This window comes from Notechis scutatus, chromosome 8, assembly GCF_049901735.1.
Source record: "Notechis scutatus isolate UNSWTSFEM ecotype Mainland chromosome 8, rNotScu1.2, whole genome shotgun sequence".
Classification (NCBI taxonomy): Eukaryota; Metazoa; Chordata; class Lepidosauria; order Squamata; family Elapidae; genus Notechis; species Notechis scutatus.
In genome coordinates this window covers 20,997,924-21,020,296 of record NC_142016.1, presented here as the reverse complement: position 1 = coordinate 21,020,296, position 22,373 = coordinate 20,997,924, and the positions used below count along the sequence as shown (strand labels likewise).

Below are 22,373 nucleotides of genomic sequence, written 5' to 3'. Positions count from 1 at the left end.
AGAAAGCACCTGGCCTTCCATTCCTTAAGCCCTTGATGGCGAACCTATGCCATGTATGCTGGAAGTGGCACGCAGAGCCATCTCTCCGGGCACCCCAGCTGTCGCCCGTTGCTCTTCTGGGTTATGGCGTGCCCATTCATGCCAGCCAACTGGTCTTTGCATGCACAGGAATGCCAGAAACTGGAAGAGCAGCTCCCCAGAGTGCATGCATGTGGTAACCCCAAAAATAACCTGCCCATTTAACTGATAACGCTTGTGTCAATTTCAGGCAGCAGCACAAAGTTAAGAGGGTAACAGTCCACTAAATAAGATTGTAGAGTGGAGCTTCTTAAATGTTCTTTTGTGTGGGTATAAGTGTGTGTGTATGTGAGTGCACAGGCGTGCCCCTGAATCTTTGCGTCAACTCAATTCCTTAAATGTGTTCGTGAAGCTTTCTTGTAGAGCAGACAACTAGAGGAACTGCAGTGCTGTCAACTAAGCTGGAAAGAAGAAAAATGATGCATGCCTTCAGGATTCAGATGGCACAAACCGAATAAAATGAACAGTTGATCAATAAAAGAATATGTAATAGTTGGGGAAAAAATCAAATCTCGGTGAGATGGGCAGTTTCTACATTTGATATACAAATAAATAAAAACAAATCACATCAAATCTGGATGAAGGGCGTGGCAAACCAGCCCTGTAGAATGGAGAATGTTTTTTTTCCTCCTCCAAATTAAAACAAAAACAAAAACAATATCGGGCCATGAATGGAATCCAATTGTTTATTATTTATTGTTTTCTGTATTTGAATTATACATTTTTTTCCTCTTCAAACACACATTCAAGGCTGCTGATTATATATTTGTCGGCTTAACTAATTTCCATTTGGCTGATTATATATTTGTCTACTTGACTGGTTTCAGTTTGGGAAAATATAGAGACCTATGCATAACATTGAAGATCCCGCCTGATCAGCTGGAGAGAATATATAGGCCAAGAAAAAGGGGACAACTTCTTGGGTGGAAGGAAGAACTTTAGAAGAGAAGCTTCACCAGGAGGAGCCCAAGGACTGCTGGGAAGAAGGATGCAAAGGAAGGAGGGGCTTTGCTGCAGATAGCTTGTTTAATGATCGCTCCAACTGGAACAGTGGATGTTTGCTGAGTGATAGCCTTTCCTTTCAAATCTTCCAATCCCTTGCAAGCATCTTTTGTATTGCAACTTTTGGCAGTGGTTGTTATTTTCTGGGGTCCTGGAGAAACAGAAATATGTCAGCGATCAGATCCGTCACTCCGACTTAAAGGAAACCCCAACCCCTCCAGCCAAGTACAGGTTTCAAATATAGGTAAGTCAACTTAGAATCACAACTGAGCCCCAACATTTATGTCGCCGAGTAAGACAGTGGTTAAAAATGACTTTTGTCCCATTTTAGAATTGTTCTTGCTACCGTTGTTATTTTGTGCTATTGTTTGAACGGTGCAGGAAAAGGCCTTTGGGTGGAAATCTGTCCTCGCTGAAAGCAGAAGTGGCTATGGTTCTCACAGGTTAATTGAAACATCCTCGTCCCACGCATTCAAAAATGGATGGGGTTCGATTGGGTGACATAGGCGATTATCTTTGTTTGTGGATAATAAGAACGCACCCTCAAGCATATCAGATCGGACTATAAAAGCAATTTGTTTTGGGCGTTCCCTTCAATCAGATTTTGAGCTACAGACATTTTATTGCAATATTTCATCCCCAAAAAGTTTGGAGAACAATGGCAACAACATGCCAACCCTGAGACACACACACATCCATACATACACGTAAGGCGATTTTGATTCAATACTCTGAAAGTTGGATCTAGTTAGCCAACTATAGTTTCATCAATAGCCCATGATTCTGCAAGGGCAGGAATCTCTTACAGGCAGTCCTTGACTTATAACCACAATGGAGCCCAAAATTTATGTTGCTAAGTGAAACAGTTGTTAAGTCGGTTTTGCCCCATGTTACAACCCCATGGTTGTGAAGTGAATTCTGGCTTCTCCAATTGACTCTGCTTGTCAGAAGGACGCAAAAGGAGATCACGGGAACCCGGGACGCTGCAACCATCATAAATATGAGTCAGTTGCCAAGTGTCTGGATTTTGATCCCATGACCACGGGGATGCTGCAATGGTCATAAATGTGAAAAATGGTCCTTTTTTCAGCACCGCTGTAACTTCAGCCACTAAACCAACTGTACATGACCAGGCTCAAATGATCCCACTTCGGACAATTATGTGAAGGCAGCTCAGAGGTCTTCAAACTGGACAGCTTTAAGACTTGTGGACTTCAACTCCCAGAATTCCTCCTCCAGTCCTGTTAGCTCAGGGATTCTGGGAGTTGAAGTCCACAAGTCTTAAATTGGCCAAGTTTGAAGACCCTTGGCTCAGTTCTTTTGAGGAGGATATAATGTGGGGAACAATCAAAGACAAGAGAAAAAAGATTTATATAGCTTGCAAAATCCACGTTATTTATTCCCTTGTTGGGAAGAAAAGAGAACTTGTCTTACTCACCTAATTCAGTCGTCAATGTCATGCAGACAGCATTGTCAAAATTACACTCTTGCGTATGACCAGTACAATCTGAACCTTGTGAGGTGCATATTTCACAAGTCAAGGCACTGCCTGGAGAGGAAGGAAAAAATGAGGCACTAAGAAAGGGCTGGGATAAGGAAGCAGAAAATGCTTCCAATATTACAGGTGGCCTTTGACTCACAACCACAGCTGGACCCCAAATTTCTGTTGCTCAACATTTCTTAAGTCAACCTTGCCCCCTTTTACAACCTTTCTCGCCGTGGTTGTTAAGTGAACAGTTAGTAACCCAGTGTTGTGGTTAGCCGGCAGCAGGTGCGGACAGCTGAGGAGAGCGAGGATGCAGATGAGGGGCCAGGACCATTAGAGAGTGGACTGCTGTCCTCAGAGATTGTGGGGGCTGGCAGCAGCAATGAGGAGTTTCCCGAGGAGCCTGTGCCAAGTGCGCATGCGCGCAGGGCTGCTCATAGGAAAGAGCAGCTGCAGCAGCACGGGCAACTCAGGAGTAAGGCTGCAAGGTAATGGCCCCTCTTTCAAGAAGATAAAAGCCAGCTGTGAAGCGAACCTTCTTTGCAGGAAGCAAAAATGTTTTGAAACTCAGCCTCGTGGACATTGCAATATCTTAGTTGGTATTTGAAGACTCTTGTGTTGTAAAATATTTCTTAGCTGTTATTTTTGGCAAGCCTCACACAGTTTTGGTGAGGCTTGTGTTTATCAAAGTTAATTAGTTTGCAGCAGCCTTTTAACTGGGGATTCGTAAGAATCATTAAAAGGTTTCTGTTCCCTTTGGTTTGTGTTGGTTTTATTGGAAAAGAGTTTGGGTCAGAACACCCAGTGGTTAAGTGAATCTGGCTTCCCCAATGACTTTGCTTGTCAGAAGGAAGCTTAAAGTGTCCCGGGTCAGACCATCTGACCCTGGGACACTGCAACACTCATAAATATGAGTCGGTTGCCAGACGTCTGAATTTTGACCCCGTGATCGTGAGGATGCTGCATTGGTCGTAAGCATGAAAAATAGTCATAAGTCACATTAAGGAAAACTTAGAAGTAGATGAAGAACTCTTCCAGAGACGAGGTTTGGCAGAAGGCCTTGTGAGGCAGAGGAGGTACACGCAACTAACTTTAGGCAGGGATGGGAAAAAATAAATAAGAAGGTTTGACAGAAAGCAAAAACAAATTGCCTTTGTTCCATTTGGAATCTGTGAAAATTCCCGGGGAAAGTAGCCAGTTAGAAATAGGAAGGAAGCTTGTTGCTTTCTTAAATTGACTGTTGATTGTTCCACAGGAAAGATGATACGATGATGTTAGTATGACAAAATACTGGCGTGATAGCTTTTGCTTCCTGTTCGAAGGGACACCCGTTCTCACACAATTAAGAGGGTAACAATGGTCTCTTCATCTCTTTGTTTATTGCCATTAAACTGGGATTAGCTGGACCGTTTCCCATCAGAACATCCCAGAGAAAGGCGATGATGATAATGCAATTCTAGAAAGCTGCCAAGAAATAAACCAAAAGACCCAGCAGCCCCAGAACAAGAAGAAAAAAAACAGGAGTCATCTATATTCTATAACACCCAGTGTAATGACTGCCACAGCCACTACATAGAACAAAAGGAACAGAACATTTGCAGAATGCATCCAACGAACAGCCAGTAGACGTGATGAAAACTCTTTAATTTCACAACGTAGGAACAGACTTAACCATAATTTCAATTGGGAAACAGCGGATGAAGACAATGAGTGGGAGGGGAGGAATTGTATAAGTGCAGTGTGGCAATGAAATAGTTGTGGATATATAGAAATAAGGGGGAAAACATCTGTGGCACCTCCTTTTCCTTACCGTCCTAGTGTTTATTTTGATTAATGGATAATCCAGAGCAAACCTGGCTAGGTGAAAGGACCATGAGTTTGGTAAGTTCTCTTTTGACTACGTTTCAATAAACCTTGCTCTAGTCTGACTCTACAACCGCTGTTTTTCAAGCAAAGCATTCCACCTTTGAGAATTTCTGAAGGCTTTTTGCAATTCTACTATAGGAAATCCCCCCACCCCAAGGGGCTGTTATGGAGGATCCTCCTTAGACAACCCCCACACACACACACACACATACCCCGGGGACAGCCCTGATCGTACCTGTAGCCAAGAGGACGGAGAAGAAGAAAACTCCCAGCAGAAGCTGCATGGTGATGAGTTAGGCACGGAGGTTTCCAAAAAAAAACAACAACCTCGCCTTGAAGGAAAACACTTTTCTCAGCCAACCTGTTAAAAATGCAAACCTGTTAAAAGGGTCAGCCATTCTTTTTAGACCCCACCACCACCAACTAAAACAAATGTAAGTGGCAGCCACTCAAATTGGTGAGTTTTGCTTCATAAACAAATCCTATTAAAGAAATGGTGCTCACTTTCTTAGCCCAGCAGTTCAATGGCAAAATTTAATTTTTGCATTAGGTGACATGAACACACGGGCAGAAAGATCTGACAACTCTATGCCAAAATCTAGCTCGCAATTAACTAAAAGTTTAGTATCTCTCTCCCTCTCTCTCTCTCTCCTTTCTTTGCTTTTACAAAATAAACTTCTGCTTCCCAACCGCTTTGTGGGAAAGCTTTATCATATATATATATATATTCCTTTTGCTACTTTGTGATCAAATATATATATTTTCCCTATTAGCGGAAGATTCCCCAGCCTCCTGCTTGAAAAAGCATTTGGGGCGGGTTCATTGTATTGAGATTATCCTCAGGAAAAATTAATTGAAAAGCTGGAAATCGGGAAAACAGGCGAAGAGATGCTTGTCTAAGAAAAGTGCAAATCTCCTTACACGTCCATTTGCTACTTTGTTAGAAGAAACCAAGGTAGTACCCGTGAATGTCTTAATGAATTGCACTGCAATCTGCAGCCTCCTTTGGAAAAAAGAGCATTGCTTCTCTCTGCCTACCCCACCCAAATGCAGAATATGCCACTTAAATCTTCGGGATACACTAACATGGACTATTCGTGATAAATAGGAAGCTGGGACTTCATTATCTCATGGAAATTCTCATCTCAAAGAGACCAAAATACTTACCAGCTGCCGTGAAAGAAATCCAGGGAGAAGAGGGCGAAGAACCTGATGTTGTTTGAGATCCAAGCTTATGAACAGTCGAGCAGCCTCTGCCTGTATCTGGCCAAGAATTTCAGAGGGGAAAACATCTTTATAAAGGGAGGAGCTTAGTGCAAAGCACCCCACCCTTATTTCTGAAATCACGAGGACTAGTAAAAAAAGAGAGGTGGGGGGGGGATAGCAGCTTTGCAGATTAGGCCCCATGAGGTAATTTTTGCTTTTCTCTAAACAGCTTTGATGTCACATAAATCAGTTACATTTGACAAAGAGTCAGAGGGTGGATGACACTGGGAAAAATGCGCAGAAGGAATGGCTGCATTTCCATGCATCTATAATGATGAGTCACTGCAAACCCCAAGTGCGGGTGTATTTTTGCTTTAAGGCTTGTTAGGAAATATGGACGAGAATCCCACTTTGCTACACCAATATTGTGGCCAGTTTTGACACACATCCATCCTTGCAGCTCACAGCAGTCCAGCTGGAGTGGCGAGTTCTCTTTCAACCCCTTCCCCAGTTATTATTAGCCGTAGCTCCCCCTGTTTACCGAATGGTGCTGCTCAGTGCCTGCCAAATTCCTGCTTCTATTTTTGCTTCAGCTAGAAACTGTTTGGCCTTTCCTGTCAATGGTTTTCAGCCAGAAGACTTCTTTTTCCTTCCTCCTCCTCCTCTTCTTCTTCTTTTTTAAACATTCCTGCTGCTTTAGACCTCGCTGGGAGCCATGAATGCCGGAATGGGCTGGTTAAGTTTCTAAAAAGGGGTTTTGGAGAAATTTACACCGTGAACCCTGTAAAAGACAAGTCCACAAAGATTGACAATTGGGGAACCAGGAGTTTCAAGCCAGGCTTCAAAGTGCATCTAATATTTAGAATAGAATAGCAGAGTTGGAAGAAACCTTGGAGGTCTTCTAGTCCAACCCCCTGCCTAGGCAGGAAACCCTACACCATTTCAGACAAATGGTTATCCAACATCTTTTTTAAAACTTCCAATGTTGGAGCATTCACAACTTCTGGAGGCAAGCAGTTCCACTGATTAATTGTTCTGACTGTCAGGAAATGTCTCCTTAGTTCTAAGTTGCTTCCCTCCTTGATTAGTTTCCACCTGCTGCTTCTTGTCCTGCCTTCAGGGGCTTTGGAGAATAGCTTGACTCCCTCTTCTTCTTTTTTCTTTATTAAACGAACAAACAAACACAAACAAAAAACAAAGAATACATTTAAAAAATATTGAACGTGGTACAATCCTCCTAACCCACATCTTTGTCATTACATTGCTAAGTCAGATAGTACTAATACATATTTTCATTCTATCTATATCTATATCTATGGTATTCAGCTTTGTTCGGGTATTTTCCCACGTCATAGTAGTGGTGCTTTTAAAGTTGTAGCAACGTTTCGGCAGAATCTCATCTGCCATCATCAGGCTTCTGTATTGTGTTCGTCTATGAGTCAGACTTTCACAGCCGTTTCAGTTTTAAATTTGGTGCTAGCCTACTGCTGTGCCAGAATGGTTTTTCTTCATCCTGATTGGTTGGGAGTCTTGGTCTATGTTTATTGGTCTTGGAGTTTGCTGTGTTCTGCTTGATTGGTGTTTCTAATATCTTCTGTCTGTTTTGTAGCTTTTTTTTGTCTTGATTGGCTGGCAACATTGTGTTTCCTGTATTGGAGGCTTTTAGTGCGTCTTGGCTCCGAGTAAATGGACGGCTATCATTAGTTAGGAAGCTGGGTTTCATCTGGGTGCCTGGTTGGGGTGTGTTTGAGCTGGAGGTATCAGGGGGGGATCTGTTTGTGCCCAGGTGTTTGCCTGGCTTGTGGTGTGGAGATTTTTTTGTTTGTGAGTTGAGGCTTCCAAATAATTGACAGTCTGGTGGAATCATCTCTTCTATTCATGCTTTCAGGTCTTTTTTCAATCTCTATGGCTTCTCTGATAATCTCGGCTGGGGTTTTCTATAGTGGCTAGGGTTTTGGTGCCATTGAAGTTGATGCTATGACCTGTGGCTTTCATGTGTTGGACTAGTGAGGAAGTGTGTTCCAGCTTTTTTACTGCATTTTTGTGTTCATCCAGGCGGGTACTTATTCTTCTATTGGTCTGTCCAATGTATGTGGCCGGGCATGATGCGCAGGGGACTTCGTATATGCCTTGGTTTTCCAGGTCAATTTTGTCTTGGGGTTTCTGAGGATGGCTGCTATTTTTCTGTCTGTTTTGAAGGCAGTCTTGATGTGATGCCTGTGTAGTATCTTACTGATTTTGTCTGTAGTACCTCTTATGTAGGGCAGGACAGCTGTTCCATAGGTCTGTTCATCTTCTAGGTCTCCATTATGTCTCAGTGTGTTTTTGTGGATCAAGCCGGTGATTTTGCTTTTGTGGAAGCTGTTGGCTGTCAGTACTTTAGTCAGGGTGCATAGTTCAGTCTTTATGTGTGTCTTGTCTGCCAGGCGTTTGGTTCTGGTGATTAGTGTTTTGGCCACGGAGTTTATCTGTGCTGGGTGGTGGTGGGATTGGGCGTTGAGGTAGCGGTTGGTGTGTGTTTCTTCTGATATATGGTGTGTCCTAGTGTGCCATCTGTTTTTTTGTAGATTAGTACATCTAGGAATGGTAGTTGTTTGTTTGTTTCCGCTTCCAGGGTGAACTTGATTTTTTTTTATTGTGTGCTGTTTAGGTGTGTTAGGAAATTGTTTAGGTTTTCTTTTCCATGGGGCCAAATCACAAATGTGTCATCGATGTATCTTAACCATAGTTTGGGTTTGTGGGTGGTGTTAGCCAGGGCTCTGGATTCGAATTCTTCCATGAACAGGTTTGCAATGACGGGTGACAGTGGTGATCCCAGAGAGGCTCCTTCAATTTGCTTGTATCTTTGTCCTTTGTATATGAAATATGTGTTGGTTAAGCAGTGTTCTGCTAGTTTCATGAGGTGTTTAGCTGGTTCTCTGTGCTTCACTCTGAGAAGCACAGAGCTGAAGACAGAAGCCTGAAGATGATGAATGAGACTTCATCGAAACGTTGCCTAGATACTTCCAATCTTACGCGGGAGAAAACCCGAATAACCAAAGATCCACATACAAATACCCCGAGAACCTCAGAAAACATATATATATATATATATATATATATATATATATATATATATATATATATATATATATATATATATATATATATATATATACATACATTAAATTATTCCTTATTCTCTTGATCCTTTCTCTTCTCTAGCCAACCATAGAACTTATCCCATATTTTATAATAGTCGGATTCATCAATATTTTTTAATTCCTTTGTCAATTTGTCCATTTCTGCGCACATCCAAATTTTCCTGATTATTTCAAATTCATTTGGAGTTTCTTTACTTTTCCATTGGTGTGTGTATGCCAATGGATGGAATGGACGTGAGAGTGAGGAATATGAATTCTGATAAAACATTTTCTCTTGTCTTCATTTCTGTGCCTTGATCAGCTTTGCTCCTTCGTGCCCCTCTTTACAGAAGGAGTGGGGTCATGGGGGAGTGGGGGGTGCTGTCTCAGACAAAGATTTAAAACTGGTTTTACTTTTTTCTGTGGAAAGGGGGGTCACGGGGAGTGGGGGAGCTACTGCTCTGCAATAGGAAAGGGGTTGGAATTGCACATTCTTAGCGAGACAGAAGTTAGCACCTTAAACCACTAGCCAGGATATTAGGGATAAGAATAGCTTCCTTATATGGAAAACCCCCAAAATCACATAGCTGGCACATGAAACTAGGACACTTTGCAAGATACCCGTGACCTGGGGTGAAACACAGGTGATGCGACATTTAGCTATGTAGGGGGCTGAGATCCAAATAACCAATCAATATTATCTGTTATGCATGCATTATTAGGGGAAGGGCAAAGGGCTGAATGCGACCACCCCTTGGCTATAAACATTGCTGTAAGATTCTCATCAAGGCCCTTGGTTAGCTTTCAAACCGGGGTCCTTATACCTTGGTACCAAAATAAAAGTATAATTTTGTATCACACCTTGTGTCCGGTCACTTATCGGCTTCGGCACCAAGCAAGAGCCCAGTTTTGGGCACAACAGTTTCACCCAGGTGTACTTTAGGTTTTTCTTGCCTAGGTGTAAGACTAACTAGAAATGAGACACTGTTTCAGAAACCAGCAACCCAGAACTAAAGGGCCTTGAAGGTAAAATCCTCTCTGGGTTCAGACGCAGATTCTTCCTTGCAAAATTGTTACCAGGAGATATCCTCACATGGAGGGCTTATCTCACTAAAAGGCAGAGGATGCCATTTGCCAAACTGTCAGTGAATACTTCAGCTTCAACCACAACAACGCAAGAGCACACAATAGGTACAAACTCAAGGTAAACCGCACCAAACTTGATTGCAGGAAATACGACTTCAGCAACAGAGTGGTCAATGCCTGGAATACTCTACCCGACTCTGTGGTTTCTTCCCCAAACCCCAAAAACTTTAACCTTAGACTGTCTACTATTGACCTCACCCCTTTCCTAAGAGGTCTGTAGGGGGCGTGCATAAGCGCACCAACATGCCTACCGTCCCTGTCCTATTGTTTTTGTTTTTATTTTTCTTATAAGTATCTATCTCATGTATTCAAAACTGTTTTTTTTTTCTTATACCTGTATCTTGTAAGCAATTGACAAAATAAATAAAATAAATTTTTTAAAAATTGTTCCATTCCCATTGAAAGGAACGGATTCCGGGAGCGGGGACAAACCAGTAGCTCATTTTATGGCTGTTTTATGGCCGGTTTGGTGAACCGGCAAATCTCACCCAGCCCCTCCCAGGAGTCCCCACGTGGCCCGTTTTGGATGCAGGTAAGTGCAGAGCGCATGTGGAGGCTCAGGGAGAGTGAAAACTGGACCTCTTGGAAGTTTGGGAAGGCCAGAAATGGGCCTGTTTCTGGTTTCTAAGAGAGCCTCCAGAGCCCAGGAGGCCATTTTCACCCTCCCAGAGGCTCAAAGAAAGCCTCCGGAGTCTGGGGAGGGCAAAAATGCCCCCCCCAGGGGTGCAGGAGGCCGACTAGGCCACGCCCACCATGGCCACACCTACCCAGCAACTGAGGAGAGAACTGGTTGCTAAAATTTTTGTAGCCCACCCAGGGGTGGGATTCAAATTTTTAAACAGCCGGTTCTGTGGGTGTGGCTTAGGTGGTCATGTGACTGGGTGGGCATGGCTTGGTGGTCATGTTATTGGCTGGGCGTGGCCAACTCAACATCACTCACATCGAGGCACGCATCTCCTCACCTGCCTCTCATGACTGTGGGGATGCTGCAACAGTTGTAAGTGTGAAAAATGGTCATGTCACTTTTTTCAGTGCCATTGTAACTTTGAATGGTCACTCCACACAAGCAAAGTACCAGCAAAGGAGAGGAAAAAAAAACTCCAGAGAAGTTCCTGAGACAGGAAGTCTAGTCCTGCCAAGAATGTAATAAGGGTTAACGGAGAGGCAGTTTCTGTAAGCAACACCAGAATGTTTCCTTCCTGCCTTCCTTACAGGATTAGGCCAGTAATTTCTTCTAACAACCAGTTCTCCCAACTGCTTAGAATGTTAACAACCGGTTTTAGCGAATAGGTGCGAACTGGTAGAATCCCACCCCTGAGGCTACCCCTGAAGGGATAGCAGGAAAGCTGATGGAAACCATAAGATGTATGACTTTTCTTAAAGCTCATTTAATTTTCTAATTCCCTTCAACGAATCACTGAAGTTGGTTGAGGTTGTGGTCTCTAGGCAACGGGGTTTGTGTGTGTGTGTTTGTTTGTCTCTCTCTCTGTGTGTGTGTCTTTCCCCCAATCCCAAATTCTATCAAAAAAAAAAAAAAAAAAAGACAGCAAAACATGCAAATCCCATTTGTTTTTTAAACCTGTAGTTTATTTTTACTGAACTCCATAGGAGGAGGGGGAGAGAAAGAGAGAAAAGCAAACTACTACAAAGCTGAGAAGCTACAGACCGTAGGAAGGCCATGGAATATGGAATATGGAATACAAGGGAGGCAATACATCGGAGCAGAACTGAGCCACTTTTTTTCCTGTGCTTATTTCACTTAGACAAGTAACTTCAGGATCCAAAAGCTGGAGAAAGTCGTCAGGAAGGAAGCCAGAACTTGAGATGCCCCTGAGAAGGTACACATGAGTTTGCCTTTGTGTGCCTCACTTATCTCCTGCTTGCCCCCTTGCAAGACCAAGCACGTATTTTTGGAACCACATCCTTTCATGGTGTGTGTGGCGAGTTTTCCATCTGAATGGGAAGAACAGAATGGGGTCAAACAGCTGAAGAAGCTAAAGATTCCTCAGAACTTTTTCCAGGGGCTCCCACAGGGGATCGATGCAACGACCCTTCAGGCCCGTTAGAGAGCAGGCTGCCCATCAAATGGCCTGCACGGTTTATAATCAGGGGTCTCCAACCTTGGCTCTTTAGATTTCAGGACTAACTCCCAGAATTCCCCAGCCACCTGGCTGGGGAATTCTGGGAGTTGAAGTCCACAAGTCTTAAAAGTTGCCAAGTTTGGAGATCCTTGCTCTAGAACAGGGTGTCACCTCTGGCACTTTAAGACTTAGAATTCACTCCCAGACTCTCAGCCAGCAAAGCTGGCTGAGGAATTCTGGGAGTTGAAGTCCACAAGTCTTAAAGTTGCCAAGTTTGGAGATCCTTGCTCTAGAACATAGGTACCTTTCAGGACCCTATCAGATAGTGTGAAACGACACATATCTTATCTGGAGCCCAGCAGGAAAACACAAATAACAAATCACATTGTTCCCTTCGTCTCTCTTGCTCCCTCTCCCTCTCCCTCTTTTACTTGTTCTCTCACTCTTTGTCTCACTCTTTCTTTCTCTCTCTCCCTCTTTTTCTCTCACTTGTTTTCTTACCCTTAGTCTCACTCTTTCTTTTTCTCTCTTCCTGTCTCTTTCCCTTTTCTCCCACTTTCTTTCTCTCACTTGTTCTTTCACTTTCTCTCTCTTTCTTTCTCTCACTTGTTCTCTTATCCTTTGTCTCACTCTTTCATTCTCTCTCTTTCTCTCTCTTTCCTTCTTTCTCTTTCTGTTTCTTTCTCTCACTTGTTCTCTCACTTTCTCTCTCTCTCTCTCTCTCTTTTTTTCTCTCTCACTTGTTCTCTCACCCTTTGTCTCTTTCTTTCTCTCTCTTTCACCTTGTCTCTCTTTCTCCCTCTTTCTTTTGGTTTCTTTCTCTCCCTTACTTGTTCTCTTTTTCTAGCTCTCTCTCTCTCACGCACTCACTCACTCAGTCATGGCTGGCTGGCTGGGAAATTCTGGGAGTTGAAGTCTGCACATCTTTAAGTTCCCAAGATGGAGAAATAGGCTGCCCATTCATTTCAGGATTGGGGGCTTTAGTTAACCCCTTTAAATAGCCCAAATTTGCCCCAGCTTCCACCATAGTACAGCTGGAATGCCTTGCCAATTTTTTCAATCCCTCCTCACAATATATGGGCCCTAGACCAGTGGTCTCCAACCTTGGCCACTTTAAGACTTGTGGACTTCAACTCCCAGAATGGACCAACTCCCAGAGTGGACTTCAACTCCCAGAATTCCTCAGGAGCTTTGCTCCTCCTTAGGAGGAGGAGGAGGAACAAAGCTGGCTGAGGAATTCTGGGAGTTGAAGTCCACAAGTCTTAAGGTGGCCAAGGTTGGAGACCCCTGTCCTAGACCCTGGGGAATTCTAGTGAAATAAAAGCATGCAATACTTACTGGAAGTCATGTTCATAATTATAGTAAAGCAATCGGTATCTTTGCCAGAACATTGCACGGTATCTTTTTTACAGGACTCTCCCATGCTGTTGCAAGCAGGGCACTTTTTCCCTTTTGGGTCTTTCTCTAATGCTGGCACTGAAAGAAGAGGGTTCGAGGATTCTTAAGTCAAAATTCACAGTCAAAATTGGAGTAAGCTTCATTCAGAGACGAGCATATAGGTAGTTCTCGACTTACAACAGTTCACTTAGTGACTGTTCGAAGTCCCAATGGCACTGGGGGGAGAAAAAGCCGACTTGTGATTGTTTTTCACACTTACGACCATCGAAGCATCACGTGGTCACGTGATCAAAATTTGGATGCTTGGCAACTGGCTCATATTTATGATGGCTGCTGTTTCCCTGGAGGGGGGAGGGGTTGTCAACTCATAAAACATGTTGTATACACGTTTTATAGTTGACAACAGAAAGAAGGGGGGGGAGTTTCAAAGAGCAGTCAGCAGTGTGGAATCGAAAGTACATTACATTCGTATTTTCTTCAAAGACTGATTAGATGACGGTCTTGGCTGTGGACGTTTTTTCATTGGATGATACACCCAGAGGGGTGGGGTGCGGGAAAGCAGGATCAAGGGTGACAGTGAATTACATATCTCAGAGTCGGCTATGCCGGAAGTAGAATGTTAACTTCAAATAGATCCTCTTTAGTTTTTGGGAGTGTGGCTCGAGGCTCATGATTTAATTGGAGTAACTGCCGGAATCCTGATAGGGTTTTTTTTTGTGTGTGTGTGTGTGTGATCCCCCTTTTACGACCTCCTGACCAGCAAAAGTCTATGGGGAAGCCAGATTCCACTAAACAGCCCTGTAACTAACTGAGCCACTGCAGTGATTCACTGAACAGCTGTGGGGCAAGGAAGGTCGTAAAATGGGGCAAAACTCAGCAACGCAAATTTGGAGCGGCTCAAGTTAAGATCCTAAAGTCGAGGACAACCTCTATTGTGAGATATATAGCATACTTCAATGGCACAAGCAGCAGCCCGGGAAGGAGATTTCTAGAAGGTTCATCGGTAATGACGGGACGGTCTTAAAAGCTCCTAATTATTGTTTCCAATTAAATGTTCTTACTAAGTAATCCTGCCTAACAGTCTGCAGACAGAAGAAAGAAGAGAATGTAGCCAATGAATGAAAAGTTACCTCCTTCCCTCCCTTCCTTCCCCCCTCTCTCTTTCCTCTCCTTCCTTCCTTTTTTCCTTCCTTCCTTCCTTCCTTCTCCCTCCCTCTCTTCTCTTCTCTTTTCCTTCCTTCCTTCTTTCCTTCATCCCTCCTTCCCTCCCTTCCATCCTTCCTTCCTTCTTTCTCTTTCTTTTCCTTCCTTCTTTCCTTCCTTCTCTCTTTTCCTTCCTTCATCCCTTCCTCCCTTCCTCCCTCCTTCCCTCTCTTCCCTCCTTCCTTCTCTCCCTTTCTTTTCCTTCCTTCTTTCCTCCCTCTTTCCCTCCCTCCCTTCCCCCTCTCTTTCTTTTCTTTCCTTCCTTCTTTCCTTCCTCCCTTCTTCTTCCCTCTCTCCCTCCTTTCCATCTCTCTTTCTTTTCCTTCTTTCCTTCCTTCCTCCCTCCCTTCCTTCTTTCTCTCTCTTTCCTTCCTTCTTCCCTCTCTCTCTCCCTTTTTCTCTCTCTCTCTTTCTTTCCCTTCCTTCCTTCCTTCCTTCCTTCCTTCCTTCCTTCCTTCCTTCCTCCCTCCCTCCCTCCCTCCCTCCCTCCCTCCCTCCCTCCCTCCCTTCCTTGTCATCAGCGGTGTCCACACAGGGAGAGTCCCCAAAAGTTAAGGTTCTGGTCAGAACCATGTGGTTGAAATCCCATCCCTTTTGCGTGTGCCATATGATTGCGATTGCCATCTTGACTTGTTTTTGGTTTGTTTGGGGTTTTTTGCACGCATGCACACACACACACACACACACACACACACACCCCACATGGTACTTAAACAGAGAAACACACAGAGAAACACATAGAGAGCGCCAATTTGGTTTAGTGGTTAAGGCAGCAAGCTAGAATCCGGGAGACAGTGAGTTCTAGTCCCACCTAGGTGACTTTGGGCCAGTCACTCTCAGCACAATCCCACTTCACAGGGCTGTTGTGATGGGAAAAAATAGGATAAGGAAGGGGTGTTTGATAGATTGGCCGCCCTGAGTTTGTTTGCTTTTTACAAAAGTAATAGATGCGGGGTATAAATTAAATGAATAGCATACTAACTTGGGGATTAAAGGACCTATTTGGGTTCTCAGAGGTCTCAATTAGTTGGTCACTGACAACTTTTCAAATTAAGCTGCATAAAATTAACCAAGAGCCGCTTAATGGCCCAAAGGTTGGTGTTTGTTTGTTGTTGTTTCCTTTTCATGACTTTGAGGCATTTTTTGACTGCTAGTGATTGCCTATACAAGGCCCTGCGGTTTTCTTGGCAAGGTTTTTCAGAAGTGGTTTGCCATTGTCTCCTTCCCAGGGTTAAGATAAAGTGACTGGCCCAGACCACCCCGTTGGTTTTGTGCCTGAAGCGAGACCGGAATCCCTGGTTTTGTGCCTGAAGTAAGATTGGTTTCCCAGTGCCTTAATCGCTGCATTAAAGATTGCCTATCCATGATCTATTGTGAAAGTTGATGCAGATAGAGTTTAGTAGAGTTGGAAGGGACCTTGTAGGTCATCTAGTCCAACCCCACCCCCTCCCACCCAAGCAGAAGACCCTACTACACCATTTCTGACAGATGGCAGTCCGGTCTCTTCTTGAAAGCTTCCAGGGATGAAACTCCCACAACTTATTTTAACAAGCTAAACCCAACTAACTAAACCAGGTGTGTCAACCTTGGCAACTTTAAGAGTTGTGGACTTCAACTCCCAGAATTCCTCAGCCAGCAAAGCTGGCTGAGGAATTCTGGGAGTTGAAGTCCACAACTCTTAAAGTTGCCAAGGTTGGACACCCCTGAACTAAACTAAACTGAAGTTATTGTAGCTGACAAGTGGGGTTAAAATCCTTGGTGTAAAGCAGCTCTTACATGTTGTTGCAACTTTGGAGCAGGCTTCCTCCATGCAGCACTGTTGCATCATATGGTACATGTGTCCATTCCCCAAATCAAAGTGCATGTGGATATTATCACAGTCAGCAGATTTGCCACAGGATTTGTGAAACAGGTACCCAGGTCCATTATCTACAGTGGAGGTCAAAGAAGAAATTAAAACAGTATTTTGGAGGATTGGAAAAATGTCTTTCCTAGGGTTAGGAAGGATGATCTTTGCCTGAGCAACTTGTTTCATGGTCCTTCTCTGCGCGCCTACTGCGGTTTTCTTGGAATCACTGAATCCTGAATATTATGTTGAGTTGACATATTGAGACATAAACTAACCTCATGGGCTGGTTCACACAATATGCTAAGAGGAGGAGGAGGAGGAGGAAGAGGAACTACATAGCAAATGAGGTCTTGATGTCCTCTGAGGTTGGTGGTTTTCTTGCAGACATTTCATTACCAGTGCACTGATGATGTTATCTAGTTGGGTAATGAACGTCTGCAAGATCACCACCAAGCTGAGACAGCGCCAAGCCCCCCACAGTTCAACCCCAAGCTGCAAATATTCTCCTCTATTGAAACTTAGCAAAGGTAAAATTAACCACGCTAAGAATGCTGTACAAATGATTCTGACCTCTTGAGTGAAATGTGGTAGTGCTGACAGCAGCAGAGATGAAGACTCTCTACTCTTGGAAGGTGATGATGTGTGTGAGAAAGAGAGGGAGAGAGGGAGAAAGAGAGACAGAGAGGGGAGAAAGAGGGGGGAGAAAGAGGGAGAGGGGGGAGAGGGAGAGAGGGGGAGGAGAAAGAAGGAGGGAGAGAAAGAGAGGAAGAGAGAGGGAGAGAGGAGAGGGGGAGAGAGGAGAGGGGGAGAGAGAAAGAGGGAGGGAGAGGGAGGAGAGAGAAAGAGGGTGAAAGAGAGAGAGAAGGCGAGGGGGAGAGAGAGAAAGAAGGAGGGAGAGAGGGGGAGAAAGGGTGTGTGTGTGTGAGAGAGAGAGAGAGCTTTTATAAGCAGCTTTGAAACAGTACTTTGCACAAGTTTTCCTCAACTCCCAAAATGCTATTATCTGGCCTACCTGAGAATTCTTGGAAATACAAGTAGAGAATTTTCCAACTATACAACAAGCGGAGGTTGCCTTGCTGCAGTTGGGAATTTCCATCCGCCCATCAACACACACACCCCACACCCCACATTATTTTCTTGGTTTCCAGGTCCTTGCACCAACCCAGAGAAGATTGCACAATCCCAATGACGCAGGTGTCTCCATCAGTGCAGTTCTCCATGGGACCTGTACAGGAAGTCTTGTTGCTGTGGCAGGTTTCACATTGCAAACAACTGCCTTGAAGCGGGAAGACAAAGACAAAGACAATTAGTATGTTTGAGCAATGGGCAGGATGATGTTGAGGAGGAGGAGACCAATGTTCTTACTATCCAGAGCATATAAATCCTTGCTCATAAACAGTGAACGACAGGGCCATGGAAGAAAAAGTAGAAATAGTATAAAGGACAAGAAGACAATATGGGTACTGTTTATTGTTGGTTTGTCTACTTGACTGTTCGAGTTATGGGCCGCTCTAGGGCAGTGTTTCTCAGCCTCAGCAGCTTGAAAACTTGTGGACTTGCCAGCTGGGGGATTCTGGGAGTCGAAGTCCACACATCTTCAAGAAGGAAGAAGAAACATTACCCTAGAGGCAGAGCTCTCTAACTGATGCACGATTATGTTTCTCTTCCTGTTATTCAGGATACTGCTTATAAGTGGGGGTGGGATTCGCACCTATTTGCTAGAATCAGTTGTTAACTTTCTAAGCAGTACCGGAAAAAAGTGACTTATGACTGTTTTTCACACGACCATTGCAGTATCCCCACCGTCACAAGAGACCAGGCGAGGAGAAGCGCCCCTTGATGTGAGTGATGTTGAGCTGGCCATGCCCAGCCAGTCACATGACCACCAAGCCATGCCCACCAACTAAGCCACACCCACAGAACTGGTTGTTTAAACATTTGAATCTCACCCCTGCTTATAAGTGCTATCTGCTTAGAGCTCAAAGCATTGTTAGAGACCCCCACAAACCCACTTCACAGCCTGTTCCTGTTGCTCCCCTCTGGGAGGAGGTTTCGAAGTATTTCTAGCAGGACTTCCAGATTCTGTACCAGCTTTGTTCCCTAGGCCATCCATCTGGTAAACTTGCAAGGTTCGTTTTTCTTGCCATGTACCTGTATACATCTGAATTAGACTGTGGTGTTTCTCCATGTCATAGACTATATGTGGGTATATGCATAATTTTGTATGTATGTATGTATGTACGGTATGTATGTATTCATTTATTTTGTCATGTTCATGTAGTGTATATTGGAGGTGGTGAGCCTTCGAGAACTGTCTGCAACGAAATTTCATTTTTATATATGCTGATTAGTGTACATTCAAAGTGACAATAAAGTTATTATTCTATTCCAATCCCATTCCACTCCACTCCATTCCATTCCATTCTATTCTATTTTCATTCCATATTCTATTCTATTATTTTCATGTGCTTCTTTATGGCTGAGGCTGGAAATGAGGACATTTTCAGCAGCATCCTCAAAGGAGGTGCCAAAATGTACAAACAGTGGTTGCGTTTGCACAATTGAAGCTCCCACCCAGTGGTGGAATTCAAATTTTTTTTACTACTGGTTCTGTGGGCGTGGCTTGGTGGGTGTGGCAGGGGAAGGATACTGTAAACTCTCCAGTGTTATTTGTCAGTTCTCCGAACTACTCAAAATTTCCACTACCGGTTCTCCAGAAATGGTCAGAACCTGCTGAAGGCCACCTCTGCTCCCCTTCTTCAGGGGTGTTGAAATGAGTAGATGTCCTCATGTTTGGGGACCGCCATCTTGACTGTTATGTGACCACTTCCTCTTACCATGGCTGTCCAAGAAGGGATGTTAGGAAATACAGCAGGATCAGAATTAAAAGGCACTTTGTGCATGGGGAACCTTGGTTCCATGGGAGTGATGATGGGTGGAAAGCATTTCAACTTAGTCATGGGCATGGAAATTTCCAGAAGAGAAGATAAACAAATCATGGTGTCTGTACGATGACAGCATCCTACAAACAAAGGTTGTATTTGCATCCGGTGCTGTTACTCAGTAACCCAACCACTGTTTGAGCAACCTCTTCATACTTATATTCAAATATAATATAAATAGCCTGGGCATGGCTTAGCTCAATTGTTCTGTCCTAAAGCTGCTTGGTGCTGTGAAACTAAAACTGAAACTGAAACTCCTCTCCTTTGCTTGTGTTTTGCATTTGGAACAGATTTCTTTTCAGGTGGGGAGGGGGAGTAGAACTCCTTAGCATCAGAGCCTGTTAATAATAATATTGGGAATACTAAAGCTCTGATGGTCATTTTGAAAAATCCTTTCTTAGTGAGCACCTAGAAGTCAAGAGGAACATATGTGCCACATTTCAAGTTTGTAGGCTTTATGGTTCTGGAGATTTTGTGACAATGTGTGAGTGGTCTTTCACTTTTATATATACAGATTACCTTATTTATGGTTTTATTTCATATAGTTTTTCTCTTTTATGGTTGTAAGCCACCCAGAGTTACCTTTGAGGTAACATGGGCAGCCTATAAATTTTTATGAATAAATAAATAAAAATACTTTTCTTCAAGGACTTTTTTTTTCTTTTTTTTTTTTGAAGCTTGGACTTGGGAGCCCGGAGGAAATGCCCAATTAAAAAATAGGGAGTTTGGGATTAGTGGTGTTTGTTCTGGCCACACTATGAAACCATAGAATCATCAAATAAAAGTCAAAGGCTGCCTGTTAGTTCCATGCCTTCTTACCTCATTTTGGTTCAATATAGTTGAATGCTGCCCCTTTAGGGTATTATATGAGGGGAGATATACTACTCTCTACATCAGGTAAATGTCTATGGAGATTCTCTGTCATCCAGGACATGGTTGTCCAAGGTGTTTTTTCAAGAGGCAACTGGACTTCCTGGTTTTCTTTTGAAGACGTTTCACTTCTCATCCTAGAAGCTTCTTCAGCTCTTCAGAGAGAAGAAAAGAAGCTTCAGACAGCTGAAGAAGCTTCTAGGATGAGAAGCGAAACATCTTCAAAGGAAAACCAGGAAGTCCAGTTGCCTCTTGAAAAAACACCTTTGGGTCTCTACTCCAGAGTTTCCCAACTGTAACCATTTTATGTTGTGGTTAGCCAGCAGCAGGTGCGGACGGCTGAGGAGAGCGAGGACTCAGATGAGGGGCCAAGACCATTAGGGAGTGGACTGCTGCCTTCAGAGATTGTGGGGGCTGGCAGCAGCAATGAGGAAGTTCCCGAGGAGCCTGTGCTAAGTGCGCGTGAGCGCAGAGTTGCTTGCAGAAAAGAGCAGCGACTGGGGAGTAAGACTTCACGGTAATGGCCCCTCCCTCAAGAGGATAAAAGCCAGCTGTGAAATGAACATTCTTTGCAGAAGGCAAAGACGTTTTGAAACTCCAGCCTCATGGACATTCCAGTATCCTGAGTTTGTATTTGAAGACTCTTGTGTTGTAAAATATTTCTAGGTAACTTTATCTGTTATTTTTGGCAGCCTCGCACAGTTTTGGCGAGGCTCGTGCTTATCCAGGTTAAGTAGTTTGCAGCAGCCTTTTAAGTGGGGATTCGTAAGAATCATTAAAAGGTTTCTGTTCCCTTTGGTTCGTGTTTGTTTTATTGAACAAGGGTTTGGGTCAGAACATTTTAAGACGTGTGGACTTCAACTCCCAGAATTCCTCAGCCAGCAGCCAGGAATTCTGGGAGTTGAAGTCCACACGTCTTAAATAATGGGGAAGCATGGCTCTACACCCATTCCAGCTGGGATCCGATTCCGTTTGTCCAGCTGAACAACTAAGCACCAAGCAAAAGCCTTCTTTACCTGTTGCTAGAAGCACAAAGCAAAGAAAAATTTGTAGAAGAGCCTGCATGTTGTCCGATCTTAAGGAGCTCATCTTGTGATGGATCCTCAGAAGTCCCTGTGATGGCGTCCTGAGGAAGCAGGGAAGTCAAATAAGTATTACATGCATTAAACAATTACAGCAGGGGTGTCAAATTCAAGGCCCGGGGGCCAGATCTGGCCCGCGGTGTGCTTGGATCTGGCCCACGGGGCTACCAGTCCACAGTGCCTCAGTCAGTGAGCTTGGGGGGGGGACGTGTGTGTCCCCCACGCTCCATTTTTATAGGCAGAGGGCTGCAGGAGGCCATTGCAGATGAAAACGGAGTGCGGGGTGGGCGCACGTGCTCCTCCCCCGGGCTCCATTTTCGCTGCTGGAGGGCTATCGAGACAAACTAAAAACAAAACAAAAGGAGAAATGTTTTCCCTCTTGCATTTGAGCATGCAGGAAGGGCCAGGAAAGGAGAAAGGGAAGGAGGAAAGAGGGAGTAAAAGAAGAAAAGAAGGGAAGAGAACAAGGAAGGAAAAAGGAGGAAAGAGGGGAAGGAAGAAGAAAAGGAAGGAAGGTCAAAACCAGTGGTGGGATTAAAAAACTTTTACTACTGGTTTTGTGGGCGTGGCGTGGCTTGGTGGGCGTGGCAGAGGAAGGATACTGCAAAATCCCCATTCTTTCCCCATCCCACTAACCTGCTTTCCAGCTCTGTTCTTCTGTGCAGGGCAACCAAAGAAGACCCAGCCGATCAGCTGGGACTCAATGGGAGGCAGAGAATAGATGGGGGCGGGGCCAGTCAGAGGTGGTATTGGACGGTTCTCCAAACTACTCAAAATTTCCACTACCGGTTCTCCAGAACTGGTCAGAACCTGCTGAATACCACCTCTGGTCAAAACCATTAAAAAACCACAGCGGGACGGTGTCAATCTGGACGCGCCCAGGCGGGGGTGGGGGTGGCTCGCAGCTTGCGAGCAAAACAATCCAAAGCTGGATCAAATCCATTCCTCGGAGGGCAAACGGCAAGGAAAGGAAGGCGCGTCCTTCCCACGGAGCAGCAATGATCACCCCCCCAAAAAAAATCCCACCTCCACCTCCTCCTCT

General features: G+C 44.2%; 2 protein-coding genes across 2 annotated transcripts; both read right to left on the bottom strand.

The window, feature by feature from the left end:
• Positions 1–750: 750 nt before the first annotated feature.
• LOC113427973 (phospholipase A2 inhibitor NAI-like) lies at positions 751–5,701 on the bottom strand. The gene is made up of 4 exons (XM_026690520.2): positions 5,600–5,701; positions 4,668–4,793; positions 2,519–2,629; positions 751–1,231 (listed from the first exon to the last, which is right to left on the bottom strand). The coding sequence occupies exons 2-4, from the start codon at positions 4,714–4,716 to the stop codon at positions 1,017–1,019; spliced, it is 375 nt and encodes a 124-aa protein (XP_026546305.1). The 5' UTR covers positions 4,717–4,793; positions 5,600–5,701; the 3' UTR covers positions 751–1,016.
• Positions 5,702–11,507: 5,806 nt separating this feature from the next.
• On the bottom strand, positions 11,508–21,372 carry LOC113430924 (phospholipase A2 inhibitor gamma subunit B-like). The gene is made up of 5 exons (XM_087971046.1): positions 21,266–21,372; positions 17,600–17,713; positions 16,365–16,517; positions 13,326–13,463; positions 11,508–11,859 (listed from the first exon to the last, which is right to left on the bottom strand). Exons 1-5 carry the CDS (start codon positions 21,336–21,338, stop codon positions 11,666–11,668), a joined length of 672 nt encoding a protein of 223 aa, XP_087827172.1. The 5' UTR covers positions 21,339–21,372; the 3' UTR covers positions 11,508–11,665.
• Positions 21,373–22,373: the final 1,001 nt, after the last annotated feature.

Bases quoted from the DNA above. Each gene is read 5' to 3' on its own strand.
- LOC113427973 (XM_026690520.2), bottom strand. From the start codon at position 4,716: ATGCAGCTTCTGCTGGGAGTTTTCTTCTTCTCCGTCCTCTTGGCTACA. The intron at 2,630-4,667 runs GTACGATCAGGG...CTTCCTCTCCAG, and splicing joins CTCCGTCCTCTTGGCTACAG to GCAGTGCCTTGACTTGTGAA. The intron at 1,232-2,518 runs GTGAGTAAGACA...CTGTTTCTCCAG, and splicing joins GACATTGACGACTGAATTAG to GACCCCAGAAAATAACAACC.
- LOC113430924 (XM_087971046.1), bottom strand. From the start codon at position 21,338: ATGAGCTCCTTAAGATCGGACAACATGCAGGCTCTTCTACAAATTTTT. The intron at 16,518-17,599 runs GTTGGTGCAAGG...CCTCCACTGTAG, and splicing joins GATTGTGCAATCTTCTCTGG to ATAATGGACCTGGGTACCTG. The intron at 13,464-16,364 runs GTAAGAGCTGCT...CTCTTCTTTCAG, and splicing joins CTCCAAAGTTGCAACAACAT to TGCCAGCATTAGAGAAAGAC.